This window comes from Cajanus cajan, chromosome 8, assembly GCF_000230855.2.
Source record: "Cajanus cajan strain Asha chromosome 8, NIPB_CcT2T_4, whole genome shotgun sequence".
NCBI classification, from domain to species: domain Eukaryota; kingdom Viridiplantae; phylum Streptophyta; class Magnoliopsida; order Fabales; family Fabaceae; genus Cajanus; species Cajanus cajan.
The window spans coordinates 6,523,629-6,541,552 of NC_138524.1; the positions used below are offsets into that span (position 1 = coordinate 6,523,629).

At 31.9% G+C, this 17,924-nt stretch overlaps 2 protein-coding genes across 3 annotated transcripts; one reads left to right on the forward strand and one right to left on the reverse strand.

Moving 5' to 3' along the window:
• Positions 1-5,815: 5,815 nt before the first annotated feature.
• Positions 5,816-6,976, reverse strand: LOC109798862 (mitochondrial import inner membrane translocase subunit Tim9). The gene is made up of 2 exons (XM_020359276.3): positions 6,764-6,976; positions 5,816-6,180 (listed from the first exon to the last, which is right to left on the reverse strand). Exons 1-2 carry the CDS (start codon positions 6,856-6,858, stop codon positions 5,994-5,996), a joined length of 282 nt encoding a protein of 93 aa, XP_020214865.1. The 5' UTR covers positions 6,859-6,976; the 3' UTR covers positions 5,816-5,993.
• A 6,771-nt stretch (positions 6,977-13,747) lies between these two features.
• Positions 13,748-16,980, forward strand: LOC109799001 (putative protein phosphatase 2C 4). Of its 2 annotated transcripts, XM_020359468.3 has the most exons (4): positions 13,755-15,600; positions 15,694-15,807; positions 16,232-16,496; positions 16,599-16,980. In XM_020359468.3, exons 1-4 carry the CDS (start codon positions 13,975-13,977, stop codon positions 16,712-16,714), a joined length of 2,121 nt encoding a protein of 706 aa, XP_020215057.1. In that variant the 5' UTR covers positions 13,755-13,974; the 3' UTR covers positions 16,715-16,980. The 2 variants fall into 2 exon arrangements, with proteins under 2 accessions (XP_082918737.1, XP_020215057.1); XM_083062611.1 differs by lacking the exons at positions 16,232-16,496; positions 16,599-16,980 and adding an exon at positions 15,951-16,196 and having other exon boundaries at positions 13,748-15,600.
• The last annotated feature ends 944 nt before the right edge of the window (positions 16,981-17,924 follow it).

Here is a 17,924-nt window from a genome sequence, read left to right on the forward strand (position 1 = left end):
AATGCATATGTAGATTAAAATTTTTAAAAAAATGTAATGGGTCTTTGTGGATTTACTTAAACTCTAAAATCGAATCCACTCTGACAGGAACGAGGATATGATTAAAGATATAAATTTGCCTCTTTAAAATCTAAAATCGAATTCACTCTGTCTTTTACTGGATTGGGGACAAGGACAACGATGAAAAGATAAAAATTCACTTCTAACTCGTCCCGATGTCATCCAATTGATCACATATATAAAATATACATTAGCTTAAATAATAATAGCTTAAAAATATTAGTGTTGTCAACATTCTCAAGCACACTCCTCTTAACACACACATTTTTATTGGTTAAAATTTATTAAAAATTCACAAAATCATAAGAGATAGTCATTAAATACGGTATGGACCCACTAAATTTTGTGATTTTCAATAAATTTTAACCGATGAAAGAGGATGTGTTTAAAAGGATGTGATAGAAAGTGTTTTGTCAGCATTTAAAGTAATTTTTTAGTTTTTTTAACTTCATTTACTTCATTTTTTAATCCCTATAGTTTAAAATAGACATTTTTAGTTTCTACACTTATATTTTTCAATATCTTTAGTCCCTATAATTTAAGATAAATCTCTTAAGTCTTTTTCTTATAATTTTTAAATCATTTTAAACCATATCATTAAATTTTTTAATATTGTCTCTTTTATATTGACATGATAGAAGTATTAATATAACTTTGTATCTTATATTAAATTTGTTTTTGTTATAATTATTCTAAATTAGACCTCTCGATATTTTATGTCATTTTTGTACTCTTGCGAAATTCATTGTTGAAATATATTTTTTTATTCTCACAAAATTAAAAACTTCTATCATGTCAACACAAATTACATTACAAGAAATAATTAATAATAAAAATGAAAAGAATTAAAAAACTTTAAATATAGAACCTAACAAAATATATCTAACCATGAAGATTAAAAAAATGAAAAAAAATGAATAAAAATTTAAAAGATTTATTTTAAATTATAGATATTAAAAATTAAAATAAGTGAAAATACGTAAATTAAAAAAAAATATATTCAACCTAAAATATATATAATCTATCACGCATTTCGTAAGATATTTTAAAGTAGTGAATAAAGTCAACTATAATGAAAGCTTAATTCTTAATCACTACTATTGATAAACTACCGTACACGTAAAATATCAAATATACTATTTGCAATTTTGTTGATGTTAGATATTTGACTCAATTCAACTTCCACCGCAATTAAATATTAAAATATGAACTTGTTGATAAAGCCTCTTCCTTTAAATAATATATCAACTCTGTTTAAAAATAAGTTGTTGTTTTTATCTCATAATATACTTACCATACTCACCTAATGCATCACATCAATATTACAACCATGATGGGCTGTCCCAACCGAGAGAGTCTTTATTTATTTCCAATAAAGAATCAGAAACCAAATTATAATGCAGTACAAGTAGGTTATTTTCAAGAAAGAAAGAAAAAAGTAGTTGTCAAAGAATATAGATTAACAGACACAAATCTATGCCGATACAGCTAGCTAGGTCTTCTTTGTCCTTACCCTAGTGATTTCTAATTTTCTACTCAACTATATTTGTTTCAAAAGACATGGGCTCTTTATTTTTTTTAGTTTAAAGAACAAGGAAAGAAACATTCAAAATAAGTATTTAATATTTAATCAAATAAAAAAATATTTTTGAGACAATATTAGTATAATATATTTACATATATCTAAAATTCGACTATTTTTTTTACAAATATAAAATTATACAATATATTAATACTTGTATTTGTTCTTATACAAATTCAAATTGCGTATGAGTCGAGTTGAACTCCACGTGAGCATGACCCTACTAAATTAAGCTTGACTTAATAAACCTTGAATGTCACCTAGGTATTAGTTAGAAAATAATCCTTGTATCATATCTCCAAGAATTTCAGGACACATTAAAGAATAACACTTCAGAGGTAGTATCTCTTTCATTAAGCATCATGCATAAAGATAAGAGCATAACTGCAAATATCATGTTAGATTATCTCCTAAAATATGCAACATTATTAAACACCTATATATGGAGTTTGAGTATCATTTTACAGTAATCTCATTCTTAATATAAATTTCTTTTTACTTAAGCGTTTGAGTGTTTTTGTAGGTGCCCCTATCACCTCGAATATTAGAGCAATGAAGACATCATCTCAATCTTAGAACACTTGCAAATTATGGTAAGAATATTTGGCACCCATTGTGGGACTGAAGTAAAACTATTTTTCGGTCACACATGATTTTCATCCAAAATCAAACGATGAAAAACAAAATGGCAAACAACAATGTAGGCTCCATCCCCGAACAATAGCCTCTTAACTCGGTAGCCACCACAACCCCGCTCGTCGAACTTGTGGTTACCACCACCACCATAAACCCACATATTTCACCATCCAACGCTGAATTACTACAACATACGAAGGTCATGTAAAAATGTTTATAAAAAAAAACTCTAGTTACCCTTTACCAACAACATGAGATTAATTACATGTGCTATAAAGTCGATCGCACAAGTTATGAGTAGGAACTATAGGCCCTATATCATGAGAATAACAACACTCTCTAAGGAACTAACATCTCAACAATAAAGGAATACACTCCTTCTAGATCATCCCAAGACACACACATTGTGCAAGAATCCTAGCTTGGCGAGGAGAGCCATTCCCCTCCTTGAATCCCACTAAGACGACTCAGTGATGAACTTTGTAATCATCCCTTTACTAACGTCATAGTCGACAAACCACTTCCCAGAGGTTGGAAGCACCTCATCATGAAAGCATACAATTTCTCAACTTGACCCAATGAACACTTACAAAACCAAAATGCACCTCTATACCTAATATGATGCGGCCAGGAGCAAGATCTTTCTCATAACGCTTGAAGGTCATGCACTCTTAAATAAAGTTTGATCCCTTCCCAATTGCTTAATTAGAATTTTAGAATATTATAGATAAATATATATATATATATATATATATATATATAATATCATTTTTGTTTTCTCCATTTGATGTGTATTTCACAAATTACTCTTGCAACATATTGAAAAAATAAACTTTCAATCATTTCAAACTACTCTCATTTTTTGTTATCAAAAAAATACTTTCATTTTATCTGTCTATATATTTTATTTCCCAACTGTCTACTCCTTCTAATTTACACTCTATTATGTCTATTTTTAAATTAAAATCAATTATTATATATAAAACACAAATATTATCTTACATGATAGCATCTTTTTAAAAAAATTTGACGAAAATATTCTTAATTTTTTTAATTTTATATTTATTTTGATTTTTATTTATCATAATTATTTATGAATTAAATTTTAATATTTTAAAATAAATTATCAATAAATAAAAATAATTTTGTACTACAATATAAATTATTTACCATAAATCTAAAATATAATTTATATAAAAAATTATCTATTTATTCAAATTTTAAATTTAATCTATATATTCAAATATAATATTTAAATATATATACATAATTTATTTACAATTTTAGCCTTGCATAATAAACATTTAAAATATATCAATAGTTAAAAATTTTATTATATCACGTTTTAAGTTAGCAATAGTTAAAAATGATATTATATCACGTTTTAATTTTTTTTATAAAATTAAAATATAAAAATATTTATTTAGTATAAATGTTATTTATATGAAGAAAAAAAAAACATCTAGCTTGTCCAATATATAGGCTAAAAAACATTTGTTTGATAAGCTACATATTTTTTTTTTCTAGTTCCCATTTTAGATAGTGGAGATATAGTGCTTGTTTGGATTATCATTCAAAATCATATAAACGAAAATTCTCTCTTTCCAAAGCAGAAAATGAGACATGTTTAACGGCTGTTTAAGGATTTCTCACGCTAAATCAACCACATTGAAAGTGATCTCACGAATTCTTATATCGCCAGTAATCAGGATAACTAGTTTTTTGTTTTAATTTTACCAATTGAAATATTGTTAAATTTTTTAGGATCTCTGTAAGACGGCAAAATTGGATGGAAATGCAGGATAGCATTTTTTTTTTCCTAGTAGATGAATCAACTGGCCATTATATTTTCTTAACAATTCAGCTCAACAATATGGTTGGTACTTATTTGGGAGTTTTTATAAGATAAAAATACAAATATCTATTGATTTATTTTAGTCTCTAATCTTTCTCTTATCTTATGACAGGAAATTAAACCAGGAAAGTAGCAAAAGTTTTTTAATTGTAAAAGTTCAGAGACACAAATGTGAAATGCCCACGTGGGCAAGCATATTAGAGTAACAAGTCACATAGGAATTACCCAATGAATCATCATTTTTCTGACTTGGTAAAAGTAAGCCGTTTATAGATAAACTAAATAATATAAAATTAAACACCAAACTGATTATATGTATATCAGATTTTTTTAAAAAATAAATTACAAATATCTTTTCCAAAGTTGCATTCTTATTTCAGTACTTAACATAGCACCATGCTTTTGTCACCTATTACCATACAGCAAGCCAGTAATATGAACGATTATGACTAATGCTAAACATTATAAATCAAACTATTACTACCATGTCATTTAATTATTTTTAATAACAAAGCATACTTTTTCTGCAATATACAATGAAAAAGAGTATATTAGAAAAAAAACAACCACCAAAATTTCAAAGCTGAATCTCTTTAGAAGCAAAAGCATCTCTCTATTGTTTAATAACAACTTATTTTAATTTTTTTTCTCAATTAAAAATGACTTTATTTAATAAGCCAACATCCTAAATTTGACCAAAACCGTAATTATGTTACCGTTCAATTTGCAACGATGTCATTCTAATGAACCTTAAACAAAAGATGTTAAGCGTTTGTTCAAGGCTTCTACATGCACAAATTTGATTCATTGCAAAAAGAAAAAGTGAATCTAATCTGAGAGCACGTTGGTCGACGGATGAAGTGAACAAAAAATTACCGGTGCATATTTAACTTTTTAAGTAATGGAATGAAAAAAGAAATCCAAATTAAGCCTTTTCCAGGTGAATAGAATGGAACATTATTCATAAAATTACAACAGGTATTCCATCATAAAATTGAAAGAACCTTTTTTTAAAAATAAATCTCAAATTTACTTCCCTAAGCTATAAAACGGCTTAAAAAATCTAAACCCTCTGTTAATCTCTAAAATTCCCTTGGGCACGTCATATTTTCATAGGCCCAAATAAATATCCGGAAAACAACCATGGGAGTCCTGCTCAAGAATAGTGGTTGTTAGCCTAAATAGCACAAGGCTTTTGACAAATAATATAAACATTATGCTGATTAAGTTAAACAGGAAAGGAAAATAATATTTGCAGCAAGCAACAACCACCAATTTGCTAACTCACCAGATAAAGAAATACAAACTGTCATATGCTCTGGCAGATTTGTATTCGGATAATAAATAATGATGCAGAAAAAAAAATGCATATCATCCAGTAATCATGCTATGGCTCAAATTAATCTGTTTGATTTGCAAACCAATTACTTTTTAAATGGAGATCAACGGACACATTTTACAAGGTATAACAACTCTACCATATTTGAATACCACTAATCCAAATCAGCTGATGATCAAAGCTTTCTGCTTCAATTTGCCTCCTTTCACAAAACAGAATGAAGCAATATCTGGGAGTGGAATGGACCTAATACAAGGAGAGGGGTAGTTCGCAACGGTGATGATCTCCATAAAGGATAAACAATTTTAGGTAGCAAATAAACCCAATCAATCAAGCAACAGGATTAGCACAGTGATTGCAGCAGCAGTAATTTATTTAGCAAGGATTATTGTGTATTAAAATAGCAAATTAGTATTCTTTCCAAGATCTCATTTTTCAAGACCAAAAATGTGAGTAATCGAACAGCAATCAAAGTAATAATACTGAATTAACAGTTTTCCAATGGAACATGCTAACAAACATCAATCTTGTGTTGCAGCTCCTTGGTTGAGCTCCGCAAACCTCATGCCAACCCGCATAGAGTGCTTCAGAAACTTCTCTGCACATCTTCGAACACAGGTTTCCTCTTGCTTTTGCAGAGATTTATGCTTAAACGTGTCCACACAATCATTAAAGCACCTCTCAACCAGTGAATTATACATTCTCAAACTGCAACAAAACATAAATCTTAATCATGATCCCCATCTTATACCAAACCAAAAGGAAAACTACACAACACCAAAATAAAATAACCCCTCAGACTTCATACATTATCTCTCATCAAGCACAAACAGTGATTAATCATCGTACCATGTCAAGGTCTAAACTAAAACACAAAGGCATTTATATGTTCAAGCTTCAAACATCTACATTTCACATAGAAAATGCCACAATCTAAAATTAATCTGACTTATTGCAAAACCTAGTCAGTGTAGGCAACAACTAAATACAGGATAAGAAACCTCATTTAACAATGTTGTTCCCAAAACGTCCAGAAACAACATCCACAAGTTGCGCTGGTTTTAAGGAGAACTTCACTATGGGCTTCATAGAAAGAGCACACACACAAAAATTTTCGAAGCAATAGTGCTGCCCATGACTTAAATTAACACGAAGCCCTAGCCCCCAAATCTAAAAGGGGGTGAAACTCAATAGTGAACACATGCACGCTCATAACAGTAAACACGAAATTGCGAGTTTTGCAAAGCGGAAAAGTAATAAATGTGGGAACTTTAAAGGAAAAAGATTTCACCTGTCACGGATTTGGAGCTGATCGATCATGGCAGACATTCGTTGCTTATCTGCCTCGGGAAGCGAGTCCAAATCCGCTAACATGCTCTTGTCCATACTTGATCCGCGGATTAGTGGGCGTCGAGGGTTTTCCGAGAATGTACGGAAGGAACTGCGATTTTGTTCAGCGTTTGGAAGTAAACCCTAAACTCAACAGTGGTTTGAAGAAGATGATCGTATATATACCTCACACCACTTCCCACTAAACGCATCATTGCACCGGTACTATGTTTGCGTTTTGCTTTAGGCCCTTTTCTGTCTTTTAAAAATAACCCTAAAAATTATCATAAAATTAGGTTAAAATGTAACTCCTTCTTTAATCTCTTACAAGTAGATCCCGAAAACTAAAATTCATAAAACTGTCGTTAATGGTTATTTTTATTTTAGTATATTCACAATTTTATTTTATTTGTTATTAATTTTTGTCAAAAGAGTTTAACTAATTATTTTTAGTAGGTTTCCTCTCCTAATTAAATTCTTTTTATTCACAGGATTTGAACAGAGATGATACTTAAGAGATTCAAATCCAATTCTATTAAAACTAAAGACTTTTTGGTAAATTTATTTTTATTTATGTAAGTTATATATATATATATATATATATATATATATTATTTTTGAAACAAAATAAACAAGGACAATATCGTACGACATGTCCATCGAACTCGAATCCACGTATTCAAGTCCAAAATCTATGTTGGGCCAACCTTATTTTTAAGCCCAAGAAGTTAAATCTTGAACAAAAAGATCGTCCTGATCCAAAAATTGATTGGGTCGTCAAACTGGACTAAATTAAAAAAAATAAAGTTATATAGATTTAAATACACTTACTTTTATTAATCAATTAAACATAGAAAAAAAATCAAATAAAGGCATCATTTCATTACTATACATATAAAAATACATAAAACAGATATTTATTATATTCTTACTCTTATTCGATAAATCATGTTCATCTGAAAACGTTAAATGCAGCTAATAGCAACCGAGCTACATACTTCTGACAACAAATATTTTTGTTCATTTTTATATTTTACGTGAAAATCATCAGTTGTTAAAACAAATTTAGTTTTTGATTACCAACACGTTGTTGCTTCCGGTAAAATGGAACTCATTTTTTTTTTTTAAGTAAGGTCTTAATTTAAATTTTGAGTATATGTGATTAGAAGATAGATGGAAAACTCAAAAGACATGAGAGATCAATCCATACCATTAGAAAATCCCAATTCTTTGTTAGGGGAGATATTATATTTGAATTTCGAATAATTTCATTTTAGTGTTTTATTATCGAGAAGAAAACTGTATAAGTAATTCATAAAGTTATCAAATTTTTTTATAAATTTATGTTAAAAAAATATTGGATACCATTCCATGGCATTAAAATTTAACAATGTAAAAAATTATGACTTTCGTGCTTGTATATTGAGCAATACCTTGGAAAAAAAAAGTGTGAGGTCATATAATTTATTTTATGCAATTCATGTAAAATCCATTGATAATGGTATTTTTTAGTGTATATGATCTAAAAATGATCTGGTCCATTGAATGAGAAAAATAGAGGAATTATCTAGTGTAGCCCCCAAAAGTAGTTATTTTCTTGACCTTTAAAATGGGACAAAATGAGAAAGGATGGGCGAAACAATGAACACAATTGTCAAAGTTTTTGATGGCATAGAGAGAAAACGCGCAAGTGAAAAGCTGGGAGGGTGGTGCACCTTCATGCTTAAGGTGGCTAGTGCCTATCAATTCTCTTAATATAGTCAAATCTCATGGATTCTGTGTATGCTCAATGCTTCCCATTCTAATTATAAAATATCTCTCATTATCACTTCTACCAATTCTTTTTAACCTTCCTTCTACCCTTTGCATTTTCTTTCACACATCACACAGGTTTTTTGACTTTACACTCAAACATTCTCTTTGCCCATTCTACACCATTTGCTACTGTGTTCACAACATGAAATTCAACAATCCATTAAGAAAAAATAAAGACAATTTTCCTGAATGATGCGCATCCTCTTGATCAATAGCCAGATTTAATTAGAGAAAATAGAATTTCATTTTGATTCGTCAATGTTATTTGTAACTTATGATTGTATGAAATATGACAACCCAATGGCGATTTTGTAATTTATAAATTTTGGAATGAACTAATGATAAAATAAAACTTATGATTACAGATACACTTTTATTGGATGTGATTATGTGAACCACATTACATTATCAGATGGCAGACTATATGATTTTTAAGAGGTGTGCTCACGTACGTCTTTAATAGTGGATATTTCCAACTGATACATGATTAAAAAAAATATATGATTTTGAACAAAGATAAAAAAAAAATTAATTAATTTACTCTTGATTAGCTCTCCTCGCCTATAGATTTTAACTCGTTGAGGGGAAAAATTTGAAAATACCTGAAAAGGCAAGCAAAAGTGAAGTACATAAATATAAATTGAAGTAAAATAAAAGATATAAAATGTTTTGTTTTTAAAATAATTTTGTTGACTAAGTTATGGAAAGGGGAAAAGTCAGCTAACTATCAATTTGAGACATTGATATTCATATTTTTAGACATTCAACTCTGGCATTTGTTTTCATGCCCTTTAAAATTGAGGAAAACAAAATTGTAAACCATAAAAATGGGACAGCTTTATAAAAGTTGTTTCTTTTTATTTTAGTGTATTTTTTTTTAAACGTATATATGTGTGTGTAATAAAAATGTTAAAATTGTTTGATAGCTAATTTATGTCCATGATTGATAATTTTTGGAGGCTTCTAAACAGAATTCCTTCTGTTGACCAATTCATGGATGGATCGATGGTGAGAGGAATTCAATAGTATACGGGAGCTGTGATAATGAAGATAAATTGACTAATGAAAAGTGGATAAGCTGCTAAAAAAAAAAGTTATTATTATCGAATTAAGTTCAACGCATTAATCAATTGCATTTTAATTTGTAAGAAAAATTAAAAATATCTCTTGTGAGTTCTGACCAGATCTTCCTTATTCATTATTCAATTTACTTGAGAGTTTTACCAAGGACAAATCAAATTCTAGTGCTGCAAGGAAAGCCAACCTTGACTTGCATTGCAATAAAATAAAATAAAAATAAAAAAGAGGGTAATGTAAAAAATAATTAAGCATCAATCCATATTAGACATAATGGTTGAAGTGGAGAGCATTAGGATGCAAACCAAATTGTTTTGGGCAGATAACCAAAAAGGTCCACGATGTAATAAGAGACATCGCACTAAGCTTAATTAATTATTTATTTTTCTATAAAAAAAAGAATAAAAAAAAAGTAGAATGACAGCAATGGTTGAAGTCTGAAATTCTCTCAAGTGGAAGCATTTTTAATTGTACATAATAATATTAAATGAAAGTCAAGTTTAAGGATCCAAAGCTAGATTATTATAATTATTAACATTCCTTTCACCAAGCAAGATGACTCGATGTCTTAGCCCATAATGTTTCTTCTGGAGAAGTTTTAAAAAAACCCAATTGCTATTGTGCTTCCAATCAAACATAGTTTGCATGCGCAACTTGATGAGTTCTTCTTTGGCATATAATATCTGGCATTTACATTAAATAGTCATGTATAGGGATTGTGATATCATTATCAAAATGAGTATGAACTACCATTTCACCAGTTAGTGAATTCTAAACTTTTAAACTCGCCTAGTAGGGATGCATAACCAATACCTCAAAAATACAATTAAAAATTGATAAATAGTTTTATAATAAAATTACCATAAAATTTATTAATAATACTAAATATTATACTAACTTAAACATACATATGCTTAGAGATTCACGTTGATAAAATCGATATTATATTTAAAATATGTGTTATAAAAATCTCACATCAACTAATTATAATATGATCAAATCTTAGAATAATTTTTTTTATAAGTTGATTTTATATAATTATGTTAGATATAGTGTTGTTTACTATTGTTAAGACATATTTTTGATGTAAAAAAATGGGAGACATATTTTAATTTTATTTTCAATCTACAAAGGCACAATGTTAACATTCACCTAATTAATTATCTATATTATGACGGATTTGTGCAGCTGTTTTTGTTTTTTTTTTCTTGGGTGGACAATGTTTGTGCAACTGTTAATAAAATGACAAAAGTGAGAAAGGGTAGGTGGGTCATGCAGATGGAGGATTGTGGAGAAGGTGGCATGGAAAGGTCTTTCCACTTGCAAATAATGAATGATGATGGCATTGAATTCTCTCTCTCTCTCTCTCTGTGTTACGAACAATAGCAAATTATATGACTATGTAAATTTGATTATACTTTATATTATATTTTAAATATTACCTAAACAACGTGTTATTTTTATATAAATAAATAAAATGATAATATAATTATTTTTAGATCCCTTTCTCCACTGTTTATTAATAACAGTCGGATTTTTAAAAAAAAAAAAAAATTGATTATCTGAGAATATATATTTTTTGTCTTGATCTGGAGAGAGAATATAAGTTTGTTGCTTATAAGTTACGTGCGATAATTTGTGAGCGTAGATTTAAAAAATATTAGGGTTTGGAGTTAGGAAGCAATCACATACCTAAAACTATTTATGTATTTGTGTTTGTCTGGTAATGAGACACAGTGGTTTTAATGAGTTGACAAGTGTCCGAATTTTATAAGTTCCATGTGTTCCACCCACACCCCAATTCGTATATTTTCCGAAGATTTCCACCACCCATATCAGACTCCTTCTTCTCACTTCCCCATCTATTATCCGATTCTAAAACCAACACTAAATTTAATTATTCTTCATAAAATCTTTCTTCATCTTTCATGTTCATCATCATGCTTTTCAAACATAGATTCATACCAAAACTAAACAGCTAAGCACCATTGTTTAGATACATGGAGCACAATTTTTCATTCTTATTTTGGTTCCAGATCTAACAAATTTAATATAAAACCTCATTCTTACAAATTTTACTATTAGAGATTATTTTATTGCTTAACTATGTGGTTCAAGATTCAATTTTTACTCCATGAATTAAAAAAAAAATAACCTTAATAATATTTTTAATTTTTTTGACTCGAAAATACCAATTACGTAAAAAAAATCGAGGTTCAAAAGAAGCACCCGTGACTACCATTTGGTTATGAATTATATATATATAATCTTATTTTATAATTTTATTTTCGTCTTATATGTGTTTGGGATTGTATAATTTTATTATATTTGTTTTTGTTTCTACAGTAGGACACAGGTTCAAATTTGATACAGTTAATATTGCAATGTGAAAGAAAAATGTCATCATGACACGCGGTTTTTGATATAATATCAAAACAAAACTATATCCTTCTAATAATCGATTCGAGACCCTTCACCTTTTTTCTTTTCATAATGAAAAACGAGAACAAGTCTTGCTCGCATGAATAATTAAAAAACGATGTTAAATAAAAGAAATAAATGTTAACCAGTATTAAAGAATGAAAAGAGATCAAATTTTATTAAAAAAATATTAAGATAATACTTTTATATAATTTTTAATATTTTAATTTATAATAATTTATAACCAATATCTTTAAAATATTTATTAATGGTGTCCTTAATAAAACAAAATATAAAAAAAATTGGCGTAATATTTGATTGAGACGCGGAAAATAAAGGAGTGCAAGATGTCTCCAAAACCCGCCTCATGAAGGAATCGATTGTAACTTAGAAGGATAAATTATGTGACAACAATTGTATTGTCGCATACTACAAAAGTCAAGTGTAAAGTATTTGTTTCTCCCCACAAAACTTAATAGATTTCGTTAATAAAATTATTTCTTGATGGGAAGCACCTAGCTGGTAAAACAACCATACAGACATTTATTTTCTTGATCATGTACATAGCTATATACATTGCAAGGTTGTTTTTTTAGTTTTTTCTTTTAATTTAGTACACTATCAGATATGATGAGGTTTAATTATGAAATAATAATTATTATATACAAAAATAAATGAGCATAAATGACATGTCAATTGATAATTAATTAATATGTGAAAAAAGTTTATACTACTAATCTATTTTAATTAAATTGTAGCAAATAATAATATTTATTATTATTTGCAATATGCAACTTTAGATATATTAATAAAAGCATGATTAATATAATAAAGAAAAAAAAAAAAAAAAAAAAAGTATGGGTGATGAAACACATTCGAAATGTGTGAAGATTGAATTGAAGGTGTAATAAGAAAAGAAAGTCAATGGAGAAATGGGCTACATTTAAATCCACATTAGTCAAATTACCTAAATATTCAGGCTGTGCAGTGATGGCAGTATTACTAATATCGAACCACCCCACCAACACATTCAATTTTTCTCTCTCTTCATTTCAGTGTAAACAAAAAGCCGAAATTCTTGACATTTTTTTATTAATTTACTTTCGAAATAAAACAGTATCGGGAAGGCTGAAGTTGACAAATAATAGGAGGAAATGAATGAAAGGGTGACACGTGTCCGTGGACCTTAATGTGTTGTAGAGATGGAATCGAACGGCGGTGGTGGCACGCTTTCCAAGATCTGAAAAAGAAATAATTTAGGGGCGTGTTGACTTTTGGATATTTAAGCAGAATTTATGAGGGTCATTTAAATTTCACCCTCCTTTTTCTCCCGCAACACAACACAACACAACACAACAAACAAACACGACAACAACGCTCTCAACATCACAATCATTCATCCCCACGCGAATCTCATCCACTTGCCACACCGCGTGCACCCCACGCTCCACACCCAAACCCTAAACTTTTACTTTATCTCACGCATAGTCAACGCCCCACTCCAAAAAATCCCCCCCACTCTTTTTTTTATTATTTTCATTTAAACAATTAAGTAAAAAAAACCAACTGCGTTTTCTTATTTTAAAAAATAAAAAACCTATATTCCAAAGTCAACGCTCTCTCTCTCTCTTCTTCTCATCTCAACTTCAACTTCAACTTCAACTTCAACTTCAACTTCTCTTTCTTCACATAGCTACTTCTCTTTCTCTCTCAAAATCTCTCTGCTTCCTCATCTTCTCCACCATGAATAATAACAACCTGTTGTAGCAACAGCAATAGCAATAGCAATAGCAATAGCAAGAAGCAAGAGAAACCCTAAACCTCGTCAATTTTTTAATTATTTTTTATTTTGGTGTTCCGATGGGAAACGGCATAGGGAAGCTAACGGTGTGCTTCACCGGGAACAACGGCGGGGGGAGGCGGAAGCAGGACATATCGATTCTGATAACGGAGCCTCTAGACGAGGGTTTGGGGCACTCGTTCTGCTACGTGAGACCCGACCCGACACGGGTCTCGTCGTCCAAGGTCCACTCGGAGGAAACGACGACGTTTCGAACAATCTCGGGGGCGTCGGTGAGCGCGAACACGTCGACGCCGTTGTCAACGGCGTTCGTTGACCTTTACTCGTACGGATGCATCGACAGGGCCGCGGCGTTCGAGAGTTCAACCTCGTTCGCCTCGCTCCCTCTGCAACCGATTCCGCGGAACCACGCCAACTCTGGGCCCTTCTCGGGGAACTTGGGAACGGCCTTTCCGGGCTCGGGCCCGCTGGAGAGAGGGTTCATGTCGGGCCCAATCGAGCGCGGGTTCATGTCCGGGCCCATCGATCGCGCCCTGTTTTCGGGTCCCATGGAGAGGGAAGCGAATGGAAACGGATCGGATCAGTTTCAGAGAAGCTTCTCACACGGTGGTTTGGGATTAGGGTTGAGAGTGAGGACTAGGAAGGGACGCTGGATTCGCGTTCTGCAGAGGGCGATTTCCAAGACTCTGTCTCGGGGGCAGAGCTCGATTGTAGCTCCGATCAAGGGGGTGGTCGTCAAGGAGCCCGACTGGATGGTGGCGGCGGCGGCGGCGGCGGCCACGGAGAAGCACCACAATGAGAATCTCAGTGTCAATTTGAGCAGTGAAGGGAGTTTGGAGGATGATGATTCCATGGAGAGTCAGAATCTTCAATGGGCTCAGGGGAAAGCAGGGGAGGATCGTGTTCATGTTGTTGTGTCTGAGGAACACGGTTGGGTTTTCGTGGGGATCTATGATGGTTTCAGTGGACCTGATGCACCTGATTACCTTCTCTCAAATCTCTACAACTCCGTGCACAAGGAGCTCAAAGGGTTGTTGTGGGATGACGGCTCTGCCCCGGAGAATTCCGTGGCAAAAGAGGACACGTTCGGAGATGTTAATGTTACAGATGTGGATGCTTGTTCTCACTGTGTTGAGCAAGAGAATAGCAATAGGACTAAGAAGGGTAGGAATTCGAGGAGCAAGTTCAAAGGTGCTGCGAAGAAATGGGAGGAGAATCAACGGAGGTGGAAGTGTGAATGGGATAGGGAAAGGTTAGAGCTTGATCGGAGGTTGAAGGAGCAATTGAGTTTGAGTCGATCTGGGTCTGGTGGAACGAGTTCTATTAATCATGGGGATGTGTTGGAGGCTCTGTCTCGGGCTCTGAGGAAGACTGAGGAGTCTTATCTCGATGTTGCTGATAAGATGGTGATGGAGAATCCGGAACTTGCTTTGATGGGTTCGTGTGTTCTTGTGATGTTGATGAAGGGGGAGGATGTTTATGTGATGAATGTGGGGGATAGTCGCGCCGTGTTGGCTCAGAAGGCTGAGCCTGATTACTGGCTTGGGAAAATCAGACAGGACTTGGAGAGGATCAATGAGGAGACAATGAATGATCTTGAATCTTGGGATGTCGACACCTCCAACTTGGTTCCGAGTTTGAGTGCGATTCAGCTCACTAAGGATCATAGTACCAGTGTTGAGGAAGTAAGTTGTTTGTGTCACAGCTTGATTGCTGTTTTCATCAGGTTTGTGTCTTGTTGCATGTCTTGATTGAGAAATGTTTGGTTTCTATTTCAGGAAGTCCAGAGAATCAAAAAGGAGCATCCGGATGATCCTTGTGCTGTAGTAAATGACCGTGTAAAGGGTTCTCTCAAGGTTACTCGAGCATTTGGTGCTGGATTTCTCAAACAGGTTGGTGTCTATTGTTTACAGATATATCCAAATTTATCCATTCTACTTTACACTAGTTATATGCTTTTAACATGAATTGCAATTGGCAAGGGATTCAACAAAGTATGGGATAATTGAATGGTTTATTAAATTTGCTATAACAGGATATATACACTCTCTCGCGGGTTTCAATAAATCCAATAACTAGCCTAATCCTTGGAATATGGAAGCAGAAAAATTTGTTACTGCTAGTATTAGCTGTGATACTGAAGTAACAAGTTAGGTTAGGGTGCAAAAATTAATCACAGATTAGTTACTTCTTTCCTTTTCATTGAAATTGGACTATTGCCATATTACTTAATTATGAATCATCAAAGCATCTTCTAAGCTCTAAATGGAAACTATTTTGCAAATTCTTATTGGTGGTGGTTATTATGTTTTGCAGCCCAAGTGGAACAACGCGCTTCTGGAGATGTTTAGAATAGACTACGTAGGAAACTCTCCTTACATAAGCTGTCTACCATATCTAAAACACCACAGATTAGGTCCAAAGGACAAATTTTTAATTCTATGCTCCGATGGGCTCTATCAGTACTTGTCAAACGAGGAAGCAGTGGCTGAAGTTGAGCTTTTCATCACATTGCAACCTGAGGGAGACCCTGCTCAGCATTTGGTTGAAGAAGTCTTGTTTCGTGCTGCTAAGAAAGCTGGTACTCATAATAATACTAACAACCAACAATTGCTTTTTACAAACTAGTGTGCCTTTTTTTTTTTCTTCTTCTTCCTTTTAACTGATGTTTTTGCCTTTTCAGGTTTGGACTTTCACGAATTGCTCGAAATTCCGCAGGGGGATAGGCGCCGTTACCATGATGATGTTTCCATCATTGTTATATCTTTGGAGGGAAGGATATGGAGATCATGTGTATAAATAAGTATACTGAAAACCATATATTACAAAAAAGAGGAAGAGGATATGAGATATATAATATATATAGTGGCGAAGGGTGAGGCATCCTTTTTGCTGTTTTCCCCCCTCCCTATTCACCTTTTGTAAAATAGCAACTAAGCTCTGAGTGTTTAGTTGTGCAATTAAGTGGGTGGTGAGGATTGTAAAGTTGTAAAACCTGGATTTTGTTGATTATAACTCACATAAAATTGTAATTTTTGTAATAAAAAGTCATTCCTTAAAAAAAATATTGGTCGTGCAGAAAGCACTAGTACCCTCCATCACTTTGTGCAACTCTGGTTGGCAAATGGCAGGGCTAGTCATCTGTGCATCAGCATCTTTTTTCTTCTTTTTTTTTTTTTTCATTAAAAATAAAAAAATGTTACATATTCCAAAGTGCCAACAACATGGCTTTAGGTTCATTTTGATGTGGATCAAGCACTATTTGCAATATCGCATTTATATTCCTTGAGGGAAAATGGTCTTTTTTCCCCATCTCTTACGTGTGTCCAATTAAACCAGATGCTTTTGTTCTCTTATTATATATGGGTGGAATTTCGTATCAAGCACGCTGTTGATCACAATCAACTTTGAATTTTAGGTTTTGACCTTATTTAATTTTTCCAGCTTTTATGGGTTAAGTCGTTGACGACACTTACAAGTAGCAATCTGGCATACGAAAGGGTTCAATGAACATAGAAGTGAAAGTAAGCTATGTCATCTAATTTAAGCATCAGTCCATTTTATGCAATTCACACCATACGTGAGTCTATTGAATAACTATCTTTGACCAGAAACTTCGTCTCACCCCTGCAATCACATAAATAAATAAATAAACAACTCAAGGGGATTGATTAAAAGTTTGAAGCTACTAATTTTTTATTAAAAATATTTATTTTTAAGAATATAAGTTATTTTCTATTTATTTTAAAAATGAATTTTGGGTTTCTTGATTAATACACTTATTAATTAAAAATGTATTAAATGTGACTTTAGGGTCAGTGCATTCTTTTAACCGGATCATAATAGAAATTAAAACCTCTCTAAGTTTGTTAACAATTTGTCATCGACACAACTATTTAATTTAGATCATTTTCAATGAATATCTCTTATTTAAGTTCTTAAATAAATCCACATGTACATATAATTCAACTTTACTCTTTTTAATTTAAGTATTTTTATAAATATTAAT

Coding starts and splice junctions, on each gene's coding strand:
- LOC109799001 (XM_020359468.3), top strand. CDS start 13,975: ATGGGAAACGGCATAGGGAAGCTAACGGTGTGCTTCACCGGGAACAAC. Junction 15,808..16,231: donor GTGCTGGATTTCTCAAACAG/GTTGGTGTCTAT, acceptor TATGTTTTGCAG/CCCAAGTGGAACAACGCGCT. Junction 16,497..16,598: donor TCGTGCTGCTAAGAAAGCTG/GTACTCATAATA, acceptor TTGCCTTTTCAG/GTTTGGACTTTCACGAATTG.
- LOC109798862 (XM_020359276.3), bottom strand. CDS start 6,858: ATGGACAAGAGCATGTTAGCGGATTTGGACTCGCTTCCCGAGGCAGAT. Junction 6,181..6,763: donor CAGCTCCAAATCCGTGACAG/GTGAAATCTTTT, acceptor GTTTTGTTGCAG/TTTGAGAATGTATAATTCAC.